Source organism: Micropterus dolomieu, linkage group LG17, assembly GCF_021292245.1.
Source record: "Micropterus dolomieu isolate WLL.071019.BEF.003 ecotype Adirondacks linkage group LG17, ASM2129224v1, whole genome shotgun sequence".
NCBI classification, from domain to species: domain Eukaryota; kingdom Metazoa; phylum Chordata; class Actinopteri; order Centrarchiformes; family Centrarchidae; genus Micropterus; species Micropterus dolomieu.
Window position 1 is genome coordinate 17,581,876 of NC_060166.1, and position 20,753 is coordinate 17,602,628.

The window sequence follows — 20,753 nt, forward strand, 5'->3', positions numbered from 1 at the left end:
GGGGGGGTACCACTCTGGATATACGTCTCTCTCTACTCTGCCCAGACCTGCCTCGCTCACATTTCATCAAAGGAATCAATTTCTCAAATGTGCACAACTGTGAGCCATAATTATATTAGGGCCCAATGGCAGTTAGCCATGACATGAAAGAGGGAGAGAGAAGAGAGGGGGAGAGAAAGTGTTCATCTATGCATGTTTGCATTGACATGTATGGTATTTTTACTAATATAACTTTGAAATAAACATTTAGTTTGGTAATAAAAGTGGCTTTTGTGTTGATAATTTTTCACGTTCATTTTCTACATTCTTGTGTCACCTTTCTGTGGGAGTTTTCGTTGTCTTTTTTCTTCCAGGGAAGAGATAGCTGTTGTTGCTATCTAAAAAGATAGAGGGACTGGAATGGAGGAACATGAAGATAGATGAAAGGAATGGCGAAGGTGACCAGAACAAACTAATCAAAAGCTTAGAATGTGTGACGGGTTGCTGAGTTGGGATAGAATCAGAAGGAAAGACAGAACAGATGATGGGATTAATGACCTTTGTCAACACATTTTCTCTACACGTCACTTTAGAGGAGGAAACAGACAAATCAATGCTTACAAGAGCGAGTGTATTTGCAGATGATACACACTCATACATCGTTGGTGAAAGCAAACAATCAACAAATTCTATCAAGCGGAATGCTTAACGCTCAAATTTACTTTACATACAGGTATACATCTTTAAATAATAACAGTGGTCAAAATGAAATGAAGTCACAATATTATTTCTTATAGTATTACAGTAGCCTGATCACCCACTTACAGTATTATTCTGTCTCATCACTTACTTACTTAACGCCCCATGTGCTTCCTTTTCTCCCACTCTTTGCTGTCATCTTCTCTATCCCGGGGTCAGTGTGTGATTCGGAGGGCCCTCCCTCTACGCCCCGGCTGATGAATGGCTTGTGGAAACAATGTGAGCGCCGGGTTGTTATTCTGTTTGCTTTACATTTGACAGGCTTGAGTTAACGTCCAACTGGGATCCTATCTCATTAGGCCAAATGCGGGACTAAAACAATCATAAAAATCGTTTGGCAACTGGCATCCCACTTAAGAACACCTGTCAACATACAGGCAGAAGATAAACTCGCAAATTAGAGTCAGGACTGAGATTGAATCAGGGAGCGTTATGGAGATGAAGGGAGGAGAGAGGGAGAGAGATGCCCATATGCTCCGTGTTGTTAGAGAGTTAATGATATGAAGTGGTTGGGTTGACGTGGAGGCTTCCTTGTTGATGATATTGATTGTGGTTTTAGTTTAGAGGTAAACAGTGTGTGTGTGTGTGTGTGTGTGTTGCACATCCATCTCTGTGTTCATCAAGACTTCATTAATTTGCATTTCATTAAAAATAAATGTAGTCTGTTAATCCTTTATTTTGATTATACCAAACAACCACAGAAGTAGCGATTTGTGTTTTGATACCAATGTATCAAGAAAGGAAGAATTTTTTGAGAACATGCTAAATTGTGTGCTGCTGTGTGTCACTAAGTATCCTACAGTTGTATATTTGTATTTGTGCAAGTCTCCCCTTCACTCTTGCAAACTTTATTTTTTCTTCCTTTATGCAAACCACCAACACACACACACACACACACACACACACCAAACCGCCCCTCTCACTCACGTACACACTCACTCACCCTCTCCCCGCTGTATCTTCCCCTCCTCACACTGTCCAAACATACGTCTTTATCAAGCGGCTGTTGTCAGACAACATTAGATAATTAATAGGCCATTTGTCAGGCCTGTGAGAAACATGTTAAAATCCCCGAGCAGCTCCCCAGATAAATCCTGCCACGCACACAGACGCCTTTGTTGTGTCAGCCTGCCATCGGAGCTGCAGATTTACCATTAAAGGACCCTCATTATTAATCACAACTAATGCTAATTAATTAGGTGTGTGTGTGTGTGTGTGTGTGTGTGTACACAGAGGGACCAAACTTTCAGTCCGTTGTGCGATGTTAATTGGTACCTCGGCCCACGGCCCTTAATGGAGTGTTTTCCATTTGGAACGGGGAGCAGTTGACTAACACAGGGGTGAAAACACATAGACAATGCTCTCATTAATTAAGACTGTGTAAAGAGCTCTGCTCTTGTTACTCTTTGGTGTGTGTGTGTGGGGGGGGGGGGCTTAAACTGTTATATACTGTATAATTAAATATGAGTGCCTATTTGTGAGCATATGAATGTGAAGATTTGTGAATACTGCATGTATGGTATTTTATTTGCACATACAGTACCAACAGCAGCCTGCTTTGTCCCTAATTTTAAGGGTATTTGATGCACATTCTCAGCGCTGTAGTGTACTATTTTCCAAAGTTCAGTAAGTAACAGGTAAACAATAACATTTAAGTAGATAAATGTCCTATTTTATTTGGAAAATATTGAGAGATATATTGTGGTCACTGTATAGCTACCTAAGGCTATAGTTTGTTGTTTGTATCACACAGTACTACAGTCACCCCAACGGACCCGCAGACCCAAAAGCGGCGCTAAGGCCTCCATTAAGCACAAAGACAGAGTTAATTAGGAAGCTTATTGCCTCTCCTGAGGGCATGAGGCTCCAAACACACTTCAATACACCCTGCTGAGGGAATGTATGCACAAACTGATGCACTGTAATTAACAGTGCTTAACAATTCAACGGCAGTCATTTTCTGTTTGGCAGTAGCTGCGAGAGCGTTAAAATTAAACCAAATGAATGATAATTATTTTTCTTTTCTTTTGAATCCAGTCACAGTGAGTTGTCTATCCCAGATGTCTATGCCTGCATGTCCCTCGGGGTATCCTCATTTTTCAGGCAAATGACTCAATATACAATAACAGCAATCATGCCCCCTCAACCCCACATATTTTGAATCCTCAAAAACAATTTCTAAGTTGGTTTAGCAACAGTGCAGTAACCATGATATAAACAATACATCTACTGTGATTCTGGTTCTTATGTTTTACTGTTGGAGCAACAGTACATATTCAGGATTTTCCAGGTGTAGAGATATAAATACAAAGTAGGGGAGTGATGAAGAGTGTGGTTTTACAATTTGGATGTGATGACTAATGGAGGGGATCATGTGTGATTATGTCTGACCTGCAGTACAAGGGTAAGCCCCCCCCACCCCCACCCCCATCCCATTTTTCTGTTATCGCAGGCTACAATTGATGTCTACAGATGAGCCTAAGGCCTAGTCCTCGTAAGGTGAGGAGTTCATTTCCATATTTCATGATCTAAGACCCCATCAGTCAACTGTAAGACCTCTCTATGTGGCTAGATGAAGTGATCTGTGAATTGGGTGCAGGCTAAGTAGATGAATAATGTTCTCACCTTACACCTACTGTGTTAAAGCCTGTATTGTAGCATTGTATGCTATTAGCAGAGATACAGTAGAATAACTGGGACATAAAACGAACAACTGTTGTTGAAAATTTATTTTATAGTATTTTGTTTTAGCTTTCTAGAAATATTTTTCTAATAAATTCATAGGATGCACCAAAGTTTTATCAAGAATATGTGAGTATACATCCATGCATGATTTAGAGAAATATCAAAATGTTTGATTAAAGTGCCTTTATTATGCGATGTAAAAGATTTGAAAAGATCATCACGCTTACAAACTAACATCTCTTAAACAATCAAGATAGAGTAGTAGAGTTTATCTTATTAAAACATAAGTGACATAAAAAAGGATAGATAGGATTGATGACACGACAGAGTAAAATGAGTAACTGTAGCTAAATACACAATTGTTAAAAAGACAGCAATGAAGTAAGAGCAAGAAAGACAGCGGTACTGGAAAAAAAGAGGGGGGAGGGTTAACTATGTCCACAGGTAGGTTATTTCTCTCTGTAAACATATGTATCCATTTGTCCCGTGGGTGCGTCCCCTTGCCGTCCCGTTGGCAGTGGCTGGGTCACACCTCCATTAGGGGCTTTGTCACAGTGATTAATAGCTCTTTCTATCATCTTTAATTCACTCCCTGATGATGCCGGCCCTGCTCGCTGCTCGGGGTAATCGTGTGATGTATGAGTTCGCCCAACACCTCATGGCAGAGGTGAAAATCATTCCACCCATGCAGATAGCAGGCCCGAGAACAAATGTTTTTCCTCTTAATAAAAATTAATGAATTTTATGTCAAGTGCGAACATTTAAATACATGAGATAGGCGGGTGTGAGTGCATATCTGTGTTTATGCCGAGTGCCATGATGTATTTTCTTCTGTTCCTGAGTAATTTTGATGGGGAGATAATATTGTTTTCCTCATTATTTTGCGCTAAATCTTTTGTGTTGTCTTTCTGATAAATCAGCATCAAAGTTACATTTGCTATCTTGTTCTACCACAATTTGCCATATCTGTTAAGAGTGCAGTTGAAGTAGAATCTTGAAGCTCCCGGCTGGAGTTCCCCTTCTCTACCCAGAATTATTTCAGCGCTCCCTCTTTGATGAAGGGCGTCAGCTTGCAATGATGAAGGAATGTCCATTACTGAACAAACAAACAGGACTATTTGCTTTAAATAGGCGGAGACAAACAGAAATGCTTGCACACATACCTATCCTATCATCTGCATTCAGTGTCCCTACCGCCCCACACGTCTAAGCAGAGCTACGGTATTTGACTTATCAATCATCTGCACATGAAACCACAATTTTTAGAACTCCGAACATAGCATATTTGCTTTCGGCTAACGTTTACCTTACAGAAACATATATGTTTATGAGCTGAAATGTTCTCGTTGAGCCCACTGGACCAGGGGAATTTCTGGTCTAAATCAAATATAAACTTGGAGAGCAGTGTGTGTGGGGGGGAATGTCAGAGGAGAAACAGCAATGGAGGGATACAGTTACCTTTAAAAGCTCTTGTCCCTCTACCATATGGCAAGCTTTACATCCAGGACTATAACTGCGTTACACACAGTCTCTGTGCTGAAAATCATTACGTTGACTCCCGGAGCCACATTGGGTTTCATGCACGGCCCGGCTCGGCAGAGTCTTTAAAAGACTTTTCCCTCAAACACGCTGGGCCCACACAGTGTGTGTGTCAAACACAATAGTTGCACAGACTCTATGATCAGGTATTGCTGCCATGAATGAGAAATTGAAATACACGAAGGTACTTTGTAACACAGACAATGCAGCCAGATATCTGTAATAGACAGCTGATTCGGCACAAGATATTTTTCTTCCTCACAGCAAACGCACATTCTGACAAGAATTATGATTATTTTCTGGCAGAGGACAACAGCTTTTGCATTCCATCTCACCAGACATTGTGCTTTGACCTTGCCAACATGGAAGTTGCACATACCATGCACTTGGCTTATGTAGTGCTTTAAGTAATGAGTTTACAGCAGTTTGAAGGTGAGATGAAAAAGTTCAATGATTTTGTCCAGGTCTTGAGTTAATCTCTCAGGTCAGTTTGTGACCACCTGTGGCCAATCAGAGTGACCCGTTCAGTCAATCAGAAGCACTGTTACTTCATGGCCAGTGCACAAGAAGTGTGTGTGTGTATCTGTGTGGATCAAAGGTTCCATGTCTGACAGCGCAGCGGTACAGTGTCACACAGGCAGCCCTTCAGGAATGTTCCTCAACCCAGGGATGGGTTGTGGAGCCTCATTAGCGGAGCCCCCCTCTCTCCGTGCCCTGTCAGCCTACGTTAGGCACAGTCCATCTCGGATGCACACTGGGGGAGCGGCAGCTTCCAGTGAATCATTTCCGGCTTTTGGTATCTTTCTGTCTCTCCTGGTGTGACACCTGGCTGGCAGTCTGTCATCGTAGATGGCGTCTTCATTAGCTCGTTTGCCTAAATACTTGTTCCTGTTTGCTTCTTTGGTTACCTGTCTGATTCTCTGTATGTGAACTTGTCTTTCTACCCGTCTGACTGCCTTTGAATGTAAATATATCTGTTTTTCTGATGTCTATGCTTTTTTCCACCTGTTTTGGAGATGAACATTTGCTACGCTGGGAATGATTCAATCCCTCTTCCACCATTAAGCTCCACCAGCCACGTGTGCCACTCTGAAGAAGCCTAGTGTGGGTTCAAGGGTTGTACTTCTATGTCCTGTTTCACTCTATTCACAATTAACCCCAGTGTGCTTCCCTCTGTTTTCACTGTAGAGTGGAGAAAGAGTTCAGGAAAAGGAAATATAAAACAGTCACAGCGTGTACAATGCAGAGCAAACCCTGCTTACCCACCTTGGCATCAGCTCAAACAAATGGCAAGCATACCATGTTGCTGCTGTCCAAAAGCCTGTTTTTGACATATCAAGCCCTGTTTTTTATTTTGATATGAATGAAAAGGTTTCTGTGAGGTGTTTCCTAGGCCAGCAACATACCCAATTATTAGAAATTAGAAGCAAGAAGAAAAACATTGACATTAGACACAAGTCCCTTCATGCTCTGTGCTCTACTGAGCTCACAGAATCAAGGCTTTGTTATATGAGACCCCCATATGTTGTTTTAGACCTGTAGGACATCTGCTGTTTATTTGAACTGATCAAGTTAATACATGTACACTATGTATGTTTTACTCATTTGTCTTCCGTAGTTGAAATAAGATAAAGACAGCAGGCTTCTTTGGAACTTTCATCAGTGTTGCAGGAACTTATTAAAAAACGCTGGAAAGATAACCTGTTGCCATTATTAATTTGTTATAATTCAACAATCACAATGAAGACACTGAGCATCACTCTCACGCAGAGACTCCGTTTCTTTCACAGGTGATGGTGACGATGAGTTTGCCCTTTACCCGTCGGACATCTTGGACGATGTGTGTGGCTCTGATGGTGACCCTGCACCTTCTTCGGCCCTGGCAGAGGACCCAGCATCCCCTCTGCTCTCTGATGATGAGGCTTCACCCCAGGACCCCTTGCCATTCCAACACCCGAGCATCTTTTTACCCCAGGAAGATTTGACCATTCCCCTGGACTTTGAACTGCGAGAGTCAGCAGTTCCAGGTGGAGGCCTGGGCATCTGGAGCCACAGGAGGGTAAACGTCGGGGAGCAATTCGGACCATATGAAGGAGAGCATAGGCCTTGTCTCCGAGACCCTACTCAAGGCTGGGAGGTAGGAACATAATAGATGAAGAAGAATTCATGTGTTTATTGTTATTATTGCATATTATTGCTTTTCAGAGTCAGTATCTTCAAAGAAATAGATGATCGAAAGAAATTTTTTTTTTAAGTGCACCACAGCTGTTGAAAGTCCAAATTCAGAAAACTGGCATTGTTTAAAAAGTGGCGACCTAAGATTTCAATGGCTTTGGGATACATTACATGGCAGCTAGGGTAAAGAAATAACAGCAACAGAGCAGCTTAATCTTTGTTTCAAGTATAAGCATGGAAATTGCCGTTTTTCTGGAACAGTAGTAGCACACTTTCTGACAAGGAGGGTTTTCCTTGGCCAATGCACACTGTAGCATTCACATCAGTCCTTTTTATATTTCCTCCCATGGCGTCATGTTCACATTTAGCCCAGTGACCACAAGTCTGTTGTTGCCGTTTGTTGCCGAGTGATGTAATGTTAGCTCAGTGCCATTGAAAGAAAAGGAGTCGAGGTTGTGCTCTTAACTCAATTAAAATGAAAAGCTATAAATCCCTTTTTCATCCCGGTTAGGGACCCAGTGCGGCCATTGGCAAATCACATATTGGTCAGCCGGCACAAAAAATCGAAGGCAGGGTCACAGGACAAGGTCAAAGGTTAGCTGTGGTCTCCGTCAGTGTCAGGCTAGTTCCGTTTTATGGAGCAGGAATAAGAGGCTGGCAGGGTATCAGCCTCATTTATTCTCCTGAAATAGATCCTCTCTAATTTGGATGTGAGGATTTAGTCCATATTCAAGTCTTTGTCGCTTTTGTGGGACAGAATCAAGCTCATTAAGAATTGCTGACCAAGCAGTTCATAAAGTGAAAAGTCACAGGTTTCAGTAAAAAGATGATTCAATACAGCATTCCTTCTCTTACTGGAGTCTCTCTAACTCCGAAGTACATTTTAATCCTGCACCTTAAAGCTGACTGAGAACGTGTTGGTAAAGTATCAACATTTGTCTCATATAAATAGTTTTGGATTTGGACTGGTGCTCTTTGGGTTTGCATCATAGAGCATTACTCCAGCCCATCAGCTCTGACTCAGTGGGTTTGGCTCGGACCAAACCAAAATAAATGTCTTTTCTTTTTTTTTCACTCTGGACTACATTTCTCCAGGAAACAACTTCTCCCTCATTATCAACTGCCGGGCGAGACGCATTATATGAATGTCTCCTAAATTGAAGTGAGGAAAACCTCTTCATATTTGCCCATTTTCATAACACAAAATCTTAATAAAAAGTCTCTGTCCCTCTCAATGAGATTTACAGCCGGTTGAGCAAGCTCTCTGGGTTATTCTTTTTCCCAGGGAAGGAAATAAAGGAAAAAGAGGTTTCATGAATTTTAATCCGGCGGTAATTTATGGGGAGCTTGAATAACAATATGTATTTAAAAAACTGAGGAGCTGGGATGTATGTGTGTGTGTGTGTGTGTGTGTGTGTGTGTGTGTGTGTGTGTGTGTGTGTGTGTGTGCGGGTGAGGGAATTGAGGGGAAAGATGCGATCCCAGCGAGGCAGCACTGTATCACAGTGTTTAATTACCATCCTGACAGCAAGCCATAACTCTTTCCATTAAGTAAATAAGTTGTAAAGAATTTATGATGAAATGCCACATTATTCAGAATGGATATTCAGTGATGACATCCCTTTGCATTAAATATGGTAAATGCCATTAAGCTCTCCCGGACCCCCCCCTTCTTCCATGCCCACCCGTTTACCATCCCTCGCCCATTGCTCACCCCCCCTCCCGCCTGCAAATCGTCAATATGCCAATAAGCCTGCGGAGGGTCTGTAAAAATAAAATTGATTTGGTAAATGTGAGTTAAGATAGATATGTTTGCTTTCATCATCAATTCCGTGCGGCGCGGTGCGGCAAGGTGATGTCACCGACCAGGGAATGCTAGAGTGGCGCTTCCATCTGGAGCATTTGATGGAGGGCCCTGAGCGGCCCAGGCCAGTGGTGACAGACTGGGGGAAGTTTGTCACCAGGGAGGCCACCGCTCCTCAGCGCCATCATCATAAATTTGGGGGCTTTATTCATAAAGGGGAAGAGTGAGTTATGGCGTCCATGATGCTTTATGAATACAGGAATGGTGACTTATGGGAAAGATAGCTTCGGTAAATAAGAGGTAGAGAGGCAGCAGTCAGGGGTCTGTCAGGCTGAGACGCTCACCTACACTGCCGTATGCAGAACTGGATTGCTGACTGTGTCGTATGCTCATATGTGTGTCTGTGTGCAAACGTGTATTTGTGTTTGTGAGTTAAAACAAATCTAGTGCTTTTAGTAGGCTAAGTTTAGGAATTTTAAAGGGTGAATTGTGTCTGTTTGTTTGTTAACCTGTGGGAGGAAGCTGATGAGAAAGCCCATGCTGACACGGGGAGAACATGCAAACTCCCAGCCCCTACCACATACTACCTGGCCCCAGCCAAACCAGGGCGTTCGAACTCAGAGCTTTCTTGCTGTGAGGCAACAGTGCTAACTACTACATCACTATGCTGCCCATGTTAAGGATTTGTTTATGATTTAATCATTTATGTCAGATGTTATCTGTGTCAATATAAATAACTGAAGTCAGGTGTCTTTTATGAATGTGAGAAAGAGCGGTGCCTTATCCAAAAGAGAAAAGAGATAGTTTAATTTATTTTCATTTAATTTCACATAAATAATAAAAAGGAAAAGGAAAAACAATGACAGAATAAGGATGAGGTGGCCTGCACTTGCCCACAGTATTTGGATTTATTTCTCCATGGTTTCCTTGAAAATACTCTTAACGCCTGGATGCCCACCAGTCCATATTCTGCTGTCTCTCTCTGAGTCGTTAGGCACATTGAAATTCAAACTCCATTTGTGTCTGCCCTCTTCTCAGCAGCAGCAACAATAAAACAGAGAGTTAGAGTCCGGGAGAGAGTTATCCAGCACTCAATGAGCCTTTGGGCTCACCCAAACTCGCAGCCCCACGGGATTATGGGTCCTGGGCTTAGAAAGCTGGGTGCCTCCTGCTGTAGGAGCGATGGGCGTAGCAGGTTAGGGGTGCAAGAAGGGTTGGGATGGTGAGTGGGGCGGGACAGGGGCGCTTAGGGCCTTTTGTGCACCTCTTGAGTGAGAGGCGGAGGTGGAGGTGGAGGCCGTAGTGTTGGTGGTAGTGGTGGTGGGGAGGTGGTAAGGGAGATTAGCAGTGATGGTGAATGCGAGTAGAGGATTAGGTGGCTGGGCAGGGCCCTTCCTGTCTCTGCCTGTCTGCTGAACCTCCCGGTCATGAGAGGATGGGAGGTGGAGAGGCAGATGCCTGGCCAGGAGGAAACCCATCATTTAAAATGTTGTCAGCTGAAAACCTTGCATTCCTAATGATCTACTGAGAAAAATAAGTACAAAAACTTTAAATTTGAGATTCCAGAAGACATTTTTATGATGAAACTAGCCTGAAGAGCCTGTGATGATGGAGCTAAAATGTCATATTAAAAAAAAATGCAGAAATTACAAAAAAAAATATTTTTCTGTTTTTGGGCATTCTTGCAACTGTAGTTCAACTTTAGTTATTGCTTTTGCCAGTTTACCTTTTATGTGTACAGACAGTGTCAAAGGTTTATCCTGGAATCAGGGTTTGTACATCTGTGTGTCCACATATGCTGTTGTGTGTGCATGCGTGCATGTGTGTGTAAGACAGAGTGTGAGACTGGGGATGGAGGGCGTTTCGAGAGGGCGTGTTTTTTTGTGCACGGATAAGCCGCTGTCCTGAATGAATGCAGATGTCTCTGGCTGGCTGTCCGCCTGTCCCCTGTGCTGACGGCCCTTCACCTCTTTCTGTCACAGGGAGAAAGAGCCACTCTCAGTCCTGACTAAAAAGCCCCTTAATCCCCGAGCCCCTGCCACATCCCATCCACTGTCAGCGGAGATGGCCCTGCCCACAGCAGCGCTTAAAAAGGCGGGCGCTAGGGATGAACCTCTCTGTCACTCAGGCACCGCTCAATGGGCACACATCTTCACATTTTCACACACACACATGCACACACATATAGTTTTTAGACATTCAAAGTGAGAAAGTCCTGCGTCTGCAAAGGCAATGTGAATGGCGGTTGTCAATGCATTGTGCTGCATGAACACATCATTGTGGGACCTGTTTTATCTCATGAGAAGAGCACTAACTGGCTGCTGAGCCACTGTGTGTAATAATGAAGGAGCCGTTAACAGCACACACTTTCAGTCTCATTTGCACTTTGAATGACTTGAAATGAATTGTAAAGAATACAATAAACACTGTTAAAATCTGTTGTGCGTGACCAGATAGTGTGAAGAGGTAAATGTGTCACCATGTAGAGAGAATGTCCTGGAGATTGTTTTGTTTGTGAGCGCTGTGCTGCTGAGGAAATACATATCCTGTAATTATACCTTCCTTAATTGCTGGGGATGTGGGCTAAAAGTAAATATGTGGATGAGCACAGGAGTTTTGCTGGATACGACCAAGGCTTTGTATAGAATATGAACTTGGACTAGATGTCTGAGGGAGCAGGGTGGAGTTATGGTGAAGTCTTTATACTTCCAATGTTCTAATAAAGTCTTTATCAGTAAGTATTCAGGTGTGCTTTGTCATTGCCCTGCTTAGAAGCTGACCTACAGCCAGTCACAACAAACACAGAACTAGGCTAAGGCACGCCAAGCTATGCTAAGTGTAGCTTTCCCCATGATTTCCAAGTCACTTCAAATGAAGACCAGAATATATACTATAAATCAGTATACTAGGAATTCTGTTCACATTGGAAGAATCTGCACCTCATGATGTCAATAGCAATGTAGGAAGTAATGTGCACTATATTTATCGAAGCAAGGGTCAGGGAGGTATTTTTGGTTGCCTAATCCTAATTATAACTTGATCACAGTTTATGTGCCATAACCATGGTCTTTGTTTAACTAATCCAAACTGTGGTTGCGATGGCCAGATATCGTAGAAAACGAAAATGGTCTGACATGAAAAAAAAAAGTCAACATAGTCATCTCAAATACTAACTAAATATGGTGTACCAGTCACCGTGTTTCAAGCCTGTCAGCTTTTTTTTTGATTAACAGTCATATGAAACTGTTTCTATATAATTAAATCAGTTCAAGAATTGATTGAATTGAATTGGCCTGGTGAGTAAATATCACTCAGCCGGGTGTATCTGTGTCCGCTTTTGTCTCTCCTGGTGTCTGTGAAGGAGATGAGCTCTCCATTCAATTTAACTGGAATGATGTCCATTCAAAATTCCAAAGACAAAAAAAGCTGGGGGTCCATCTCCCTTCCTCCCAGTTGATTGTTAATCCCTTTTTTTTTGGGTTAATCTGTTATTTGTTGGTGCTGGTTGAGGCTTGTGTGTGTGTCTGTTTGTGTGTGTGCGTCTGGTGTGTGAGAGGGGAGGGTGTGTTACTGCAGTTCTAATCCCATGTGAGAGGAGCGAGAGTGGATGAGGCTTGTTCATAAAGAAAGAGAGTAAGATGAAGTGTGAGAGGATTCCCCTGTATGTGTATGAGTGCAGGGTCAGTGAAATCCTTTGGCCTGAGGCTACTCTTCTCTCACAGTTAAAGAGGACGGGGGAAAAAACTATACAAATTTCTGATTTCCCCCTCCTCCTCCACCTTCGCCTCCTACCTCCCTCCTACTCCCTCTTTCTCTGTCTGAGTTCCCAGCAGGGAGGGGAAGCTAGGTTAACTAACTGAACAAAGTCAGAGTGAATTGCAGAAGGACAAAGGCGGGCGTGAGTGGGGGATATGCCAGTTGGAAGGTGTAGCCAGCAGCACAATACCAGGTGAAGGAGGCTCTCGTCAGGGGTCCATCCAAGCAGGGCAAAGGTCATGGGCCTTATTAGAACTGAAGTGAATGGAAGGACCTATTTGACTGAGGAAGGAGGTCGGGAAAAGGAGGGATGAGGAAGGAGGAGTTCACCTGGTTGAAAAGCTCAGAGGGGGGGCGTGTTTCTCCCCCCTATTATATCTGAACTGATGGGATGCAGGCAAAAATCTGACTAGCTGATAGCTCATGGTGGGAGTCACAACATATGCAGGGCAAACTCAATGACACAATGACAAACGTCTAGACAGCCACAGATATAATAGAATTTATATGCAGGTGCATTGACTCATTGGTGGAATAAAAACGCTACTGCCTTGTAACACACGTCTATATCATCTATCCTCAGCTGTTACAGCATCCTGAATACCCTGAGGAAGACACTTTAACATGAAAGCCTCAAAGCCATTATTTCTAAGATATTTCTGTGTTATTTGATGATTTGCACAGAAATGTAAAAGGAGAAATGAGGAGAAAGTAAAAAAGAGGAAAGAGGATGACATCTTCAAGTTTACCAGCTTTTTTATGTTGCCTACTAAAGAAGTGTTTTGAGTGATCTTTGAGTAAAAATGAAACACCATTCTATTAATTTACAACTCTATAAGCAGAATGTGGTGAAAGTACTGAGATAACATTAGGAAAGCAGTGAAGGGAATGTGTAAGAGCTGTTGACTCTACCCGGGTTTAGAGCACTTGAATCAAACACACCTCGTCAACTGTCTACAGAGCTCCCCTGGGCAAAAATACCAAAACAAAGTGCTTTTTTTTCACTAACACACAAATCACCATTACATGTTTGGAATTTGTATGCGGACTCACAGCACCCACAAATATACGCCAACACAGCAAAAACCCATAGGTATACACACATGCACACACAAAATGTGCCCCCTGCACTCTGCACAGACAGGAGTGAAAATGAGGGGACCCCAAACAGAATACAGGAAACAGAGGTGATGAATTCCGTGTGCGGGGCCACAGAGTCAGGCTCATAGATACCTTATCTAGGGGGATTGATAGGGGCAGGGCCTTCCCTTAAAACACACTACTGATTGTTTCCAAATGTCTCCCCAATGGGGAGGGTCAGAGAGAGGGAGAGACAGCGACTCAGGGGCAGAGCCTGAAGGCTTTTTATTGGTCCAGTCCGGGGAAACCAAGAGGGAACAGCAACTCTGTCCTGGTCTTTCTGCCCCGAGTTGCTGCTAGTGCTTAACTACCAGTCAGATCACATTACCCAGGCAGTAAATCTAAGTACCGGTTAACGCAAATAATCAAGAGCTAATACTGCTCTACGAAACCACTTTCTCTGTGTCTGTGGTCAGAGCTGCGCAAACAGGCACAAACCAAGGCCTTCTGTCCTCTTAGCCTCTGCCAGACTCTCACTCGCTCTCTCACGGCTATTATAACCTACACACAGTCACAATCTCCATATACTTATGTATCCATGTATCCCGCATGGAGTGTGCTGCTCTGTGTGCATTGTGTGTGTGTTCATTCACATGTAATGCATGCAAAGGGTAATGGAACGGTGCGGTCTGGTTTGAGAGCTTATTACTGGCTTAAGCGCTAAAAAACGCAGGCCGAGCCACATTCAGCGCAGTAACACCGTACCCCTCTTCCAATTACTCCATATTGCTGCTCCAATTAGAGCGGAGCAGGTCCAAAACCAGAACTGAGAACTGCCAGGTTTAGAGAGAGAGAAAGCAGAGGCCCCGGGTGGCAGTAATGAGGTCTTAACCCCGACTTCGCTCTATTATGTCATAATGCTTTAATTCGAGCCATATGATAGGCTGCTGTGCACTCCCATGTTATTGGAAAGTCAATATTTGTGAGCCAGCCCTGTCTGTTCCCCTCAGATGTGGCCCGGGAGTAAGTGCAAAAAGCCAAAGATGTCTGAGAAACAAATGATTGACAGAAGGAAAGACCACATAGTGTTGCTCAAAGCAGGTATTGCGTGTGAGGTGATAGCTTCCTGCTTCCTGACACAAATTATTAAATGATAAGATAAATTAGTATGTCACGTGTGCCCTGGCTGATGGATACTTTAGTCTATGCAGCACTGTGTCACAGATGTAGCAGTAGTCACTTTTTACCTCACTTTATTTATCTGACAGCCAGAGTTACATGTATAAGTACTTTTCAGATTAAAATTTCATTTATAAACATGTTTGGTTTATAAAATATGATGTAACAACCTACTAACAGAAGTGGGTAAATTTAGCTGAACATAGGCCCTAGACTGTTTATGCTGCTCCCTGATAAAAGACAAATGTTTCTGCTGATACCTGTTCAAGATAAAAGGTAATGCCCTGGCAGTGGCAAATAGCTTTGGTTTTAGATTTGATTTGACGTTTTGATATTTTATTAATGTTTAAGTTGAGATTTACAAGAAATGTTTTATTGCTACTGTGTAAGGAGAATACTGGTAAAAAGCACCTTATTTGTTTAAAGTGTTTGCAAACCACATGTTATTGCACTTTTGTATATATAGCAGTACATTTAAATTAAAAGTGCGCAATACACTACTTTAGAAGTCATTGTTCAATTTAGCGCATATGCAATTAATCGCGATTAATCACAAGAAAATCATCGATTAATAGTATATTTTGCAGGTTATACTGCTTTACTTTTAGCTGAGTCAAATTTTGATTGCAGGATTTTTACTTGTAAAACTTACTGCTTTACTTACTGTAATGTGGTATTTTTACAATGCGGTATTGCTATTTAACTTAAGATCTGAATATGTCTCCCCTCGCTGTGGTTTATACAACAGCACTCCTTCCCACCTGAGATCAGCCTCTCATGATAGCATCACTTTGCAATCAAACATAGTTTTTTTGGTCTGCTGATGCACGGAGCACAAATTAACTAACAGTGTATTTGCAAATAGTTTGTACAGTGTTTGAAGGTCACATTTTAAATTAGTGTGGCTCTTGTTTTTAATGGGGTTAATTACCATGGTAATAACCCAAGATCACATCCTAGTCAATAATTGTTTTGTAATTGCTTTTATGTTGCATAATAATGATACAGTCCATCAATTTATGTCATTGCATAATTGCCATAGCGGATGTTTAATTATATTCAGCACAAACATGCATTCCTTTTAAATAATGACTGGTACATAACTATCTTTTGAAAGAAGCAAAGAATTTACTATACCTGCTCATGCAACTATGAAGTAATAAGATCAGAACAATTTGAAACTTTTTGGGAGAATTCACGGAATTGAGTAATGGTACAGAAAACATAATAATTACTCTTCAGCAAGGGTTTTCTCCCAATGCTGCATTACAGTATATGCTGCATATGCTGCAAATCAGGCTTCATTTGTGTACTGCAGAGTTACATTTCTTGTTTACACTCAAAGTGACTCCAGGAATGTTATTCTAACTACATTACAGCAGCTTTTGCAGGGTATCTTTTTCATGCCCAGCATTGTTCATTGTTTGAAGATGTAAATTGAGCAATAAAAAGGGAATGCTTATGGGATTTATTGGATTAGACATCCAGCATACTGTATGACCATGTGTTTTGTGTTATATTTTTCTAAACTTTAGCATGGGGCAGGGGATTGGGCTGTACACATGGCAGTCACCCTTAAAGCCACAGATAAATGCAGCTCACTCATCCGAAGATGGTGGGGAATAGATAGTGTTTCTCCTTCTGCGAGAGAGAGGAGGGCTAGGGGTGAGTGGGATGAAAAGGGGACTTTAAACATGCTTATGCATAGCTGCTGAGGGGTTAGTCTGTGAGAAGATAGGATAGGCCCAACTAGACAGGGTGAAAACAAGAGTGATAGATGAGGCAGAAGAGAGACAAAGACGGATAAAGGGGAGAGAAGAGCACAAGAGAGAAAGACTAAATCAGTCAGAGTGAATGAAAGAGAGGCAGAATGAGCTGAGTAGGTGGAGAGAGAACTCGATGTCCTGTCTCTGGTACGTGCCGAGGGAGACAGATTTCCCGGTGGAGTGTTCCCAAGTGTCCCCCTGCGGTCTGTAATAGGATTTTCCAGGCTACAGCAGGTAGTCTGTGAGGGAACTTTGTTCGTCGGTGCTCACAGATAAGGGTTAATGCAGCCCAAAGGTTCCTTCACTACATAGGGCTCTCTGGGAGTCTGCCGCTCCCTCCTCGTCGGCCTGCGCTGTCAGCACCAATCCGTCACAAAGGATTTCTTCCTGCAAATCTCAGTGGCCATTTCTGACATCGCCAACAAACTAATTGTTGTCTCCAGTCCTGGCAAGCCCTGTGAAGTCCTAACGAGTTAGCGTTTTCTGCACCAATGAGGAAAAATTGCAAAATCAAGTTCTCAGCCGAATTACGCTTTGTCATCAGCCCAAAACAAGAGAGGAGAGGAAAGGAGAGGAGACGAGATGATGCCAAGACAGACTAGGCCAGAGTTTCTGAGAGCAGGGTTTGTGTCATCCGTATTCTCTCGTCCAATTGTTCTCTTTCTTCAAGCTTTTTTATGGCTGCTTCCCTTCCATCCAAGCCACTTTATGACAGGCATTGTAATGTCTTTAGAGTTCTAGGCAGCCTCTGATTGGGCCATGCAGTGCTTCTCTCTGGCCCTGAGTGACAGTGGGACCAGGTCCAACCACCACCCAAGACACAGAGCCATAAATCATCCTGCTGGCACCGGGCTCCACTTCCTGAACAGCTACCAGTTCCTGCAGGGGACAAAAAGGCCTTTGTGGGCTTTAGGCAGCCAGAACTTGTCCCCTCTTTGAGGATTCTGAGGTTTATGAGAGATGCTGAGAAAGATTGTGAGGAAAAGAGAGTGCGATTTTACACACATACTCTTTCTTTCTTATTAAATAACTTTAATAAGGTTATGACTAAACAAAGGCTAATAGCTACTGAATGTGAACACCTGTTGAACAGCAGGTCTTGATCAGATCAGCCACTGTTTGTTTATACGTCACCATGGAAACTTCCCATTGACGTTATTTCACTGAGATAAAGTCATCAGCCTTCAGTTTCTGCAGGAGCCCAACTCTGCAATTTCATCACTGTGTAGTGATGTGTGAAGGATCAGACTGCCAGAGCTGTGGCAGCCCTCGCCAAAGGTGGCCTCCCTCCATCCCACCATCCCTACCTCCCTCCTTTACATTCCTCATTTCCACCAGTCTCCGTCCTCCCTGTGTGTTTGGATGGCTCCACCTCACTGTCAGGCTGTGAGGGACTGCTGTTTTCCTTGCAGGCCAGATCAAGACAGAAGATTGGCCCCAGGGGGGCCGAGGATGTGAAGCTTCTGACACATCCCGTAAATCTAGGGTGTCCCATCTCCACTGCTCGATCTGCGCACAGCAATGAGAACACCAATGAGGCGTGAGGATGAACATTCCTCAGGCCGTTCTCACACACAAACCACTGGGTTTTGCTTGGAGAATAATACTTTGCTGCCCCTCTTTTCTGACTAGTGAGCTGTGCACCTCAGGAAAAACTATGTCTTTCTACCCCTAGTGAAATAAGTCCCCAAACCCCAACCTTTTAACCATAAAAGTTTTCACAAGAAGGCTGCCTGCATAGTGTATGGTCTTGTGTTTGTGTTAAATGATGAATATAAAATGGTGTGTTATTCTAGTGTCTATGAGAAGGAGTACAAACTGTCTGTGTTGATATACTTAATTCCCATAATCCTCTGCCGTGTCTGTCTCAATCCAACATCATGGAGCTAGCAGAGCTCAGCAAACACAGCAGACTGATATACACACTCACATACACATGTGTCCTTGCACATGTAATATAGACATTTATATCAATATTACTCCCATGTGATGTGAGATAGGCAGGTTCACAGACAAATCAGTAGACAGTAGAGGAAATGTAGAGGCAAAGAGACTGATATACCAAAGAGACAGACTGAAAAGTAGAATGACCAACCAACAAGAAAACAGCAGACACTCTGGGGCCCGGCCAGCCCCTGTGGCCCCTTTTCTCCTCACCCACCCAGCCATGTTAGCCACGTTAGCCAGATTTTTCACCCAAATGGAAATGCAGCCTGTCATTTCCACGCAGCCGCCAACCGCTCTGTCTGTCCAATCCGTCACTGCGTGCCGGCGGCCGCGCAAATAGGCCTGCCACTCTCACTGTCATCTGAGTAACGAATGTCCCATCGTTACCACAGGGTGGGACCAGGCAGCACTCAGGTCCACTTTCGCTCCTCCTCATTTTCCCTCCATCGTCCTCCCTCCTCCACCTCTCACAATGTCATCCCAGTGATGAGCCTTTTGGACCACTCTATGAGTTCAAGGTGTTATGTGTGTTTGTGGGTGCTTTCTGAGAACACAGGCATTTTTCTGTGTGCAATGAATGCTCCCCCCCCCTCCCAGCCGTCTCCCACTCCATGCCCCAATCTCCCATTGAGAGTCAAAAGCAGAGGTATAATAGGAGCAGGGGTGGGGTGAAATAAATTGTGTCCTGGACTGGTAACCTAACAGCCACCATAAATAATGTAGACCTATTTGAAAGGGAAGATGGGGCATTAGAAGCTATTTACACTGCGGGAGCTATGCTATCGATCAGCATGGAACGTCCCATAGATAAGAATGGGATGATGTCATGGTTATTTATGGTGATTCCCAATGGTAAGGCTACAAAAGGGATTTCATGGCGACAGCATCATCAGTTTTTTTGGAGTGCGGGGGGTATGATGCATTCTGTCATCAATGGAACAATCAGCAGGGTGGTTGAGGGAGGTGAGGTGCAGCAGTAGCATGCTTCTGACATACACATACCCGTGTACACACACACACACACACACACACACACACACACACACACACATCCAGACACATGAACATTCAGACATACATGGACATTGACTACCCCACTGCACACACAAACATTCTACATGCATATAAACACACACACACATACTGCTAAGATAAATGCCACTGGTGTGATTAGGGTCCATAAAGAGTAGCAAGAGGAGATGCCTCAGAGGAGATACAGTACATCTCTGTCTCCCTGCCCCACACACAACAGCATACATATACAGAGAGTGCAATAAAACTCTGGTTCTCCACTGGTGTGCTGGTGTGCTGTTAAGTGAGCCAAAGGCCATATTCAATACGAGTCTGAGACAGAATTACCATTTAGGGATCACTGGCGAGGTCACATAAGTACATGAACCTCTGTGTTAGATAAGAATTTAGGAACTGCGAGATATGGAGACTGGCTAAGGTGCGCCTTGGGATATGACATTATACTGTAGAGGGAGAAGAAATAACGGGACAACACCTTGAAAAACAACTGAAGCAACTTAATTACAAATGCAGCTATTGGTGACCTATTACAGCAGTCTGGCAGTCAGCACTGCGATATGTGAATGTTTGAAGCAATATGAGACAGCTATATATGAGCTCATCTGATGCCTAATCATCAGTTCCAACCTCTGGTTTATCAATTTTAAACTTTATCAATGAAGAAAAACAGCACTCAAATTTACAGTAAACATGTAGATATATGTTGCACTGATTTGCATGTCCCATCTGTGTAGGTGTATGTGTAACTGTATACTGTCATGCATTGTCATTATGTTATGCAAGTTTAATTAAAACCTAATTTAAGTACTCAATGTATTTTTCCATAACACATAGTAAGGCAACAATACTCAATGATGTATATAGTGAAATATATATGATTTCTTAATAATTGTTGCCATTTCATTTATTAATTTCCAAAACCTTACTGTTCACACTGACAACTGACCACAAAGAAACACGTACGGACTAGCAATTGTGTGCTCACTTAGACTTTGCATGGTTCCATAATAATATTTATGGTATGCAGCAAACACACATACAGTACATCAACA

At 43.0% G+C, this 20,753-nt stretch overlaps 1 protein-coding gene across 13 annotated transcripts in view; it reads left to right on the forward strand.

Moving 5' to 3' along the window:
* mecom (MDS1 and EVI1 complex locus) overlaps nucleotides 1-20,753 on the forward strand; it is a 119,586-nt gene that overhangs the window by 22,510 nt on the left and 76,323 nt on the right. For 12 of the 13 annotated variants that reach the window (XM_046073866.1, XM_046073873.1, XM_046073867.1 and 9 more), the window contains exon 2: nucleotides 6,753-7,099. In XM_046073866.1, the coding sequence (XP_045929822.1) occupies nucleotides 6,753-7,099 (347 nt within the window). Of the gene's footprint in view, nucleotides 1-463; nucleotides 713-897; nucleotides 958-6,752; nucleotides 7,100-20,753 lie in introns of those variants that run through there. The other variant, XM_046073876.1, reaches the window with a different exon arrangement.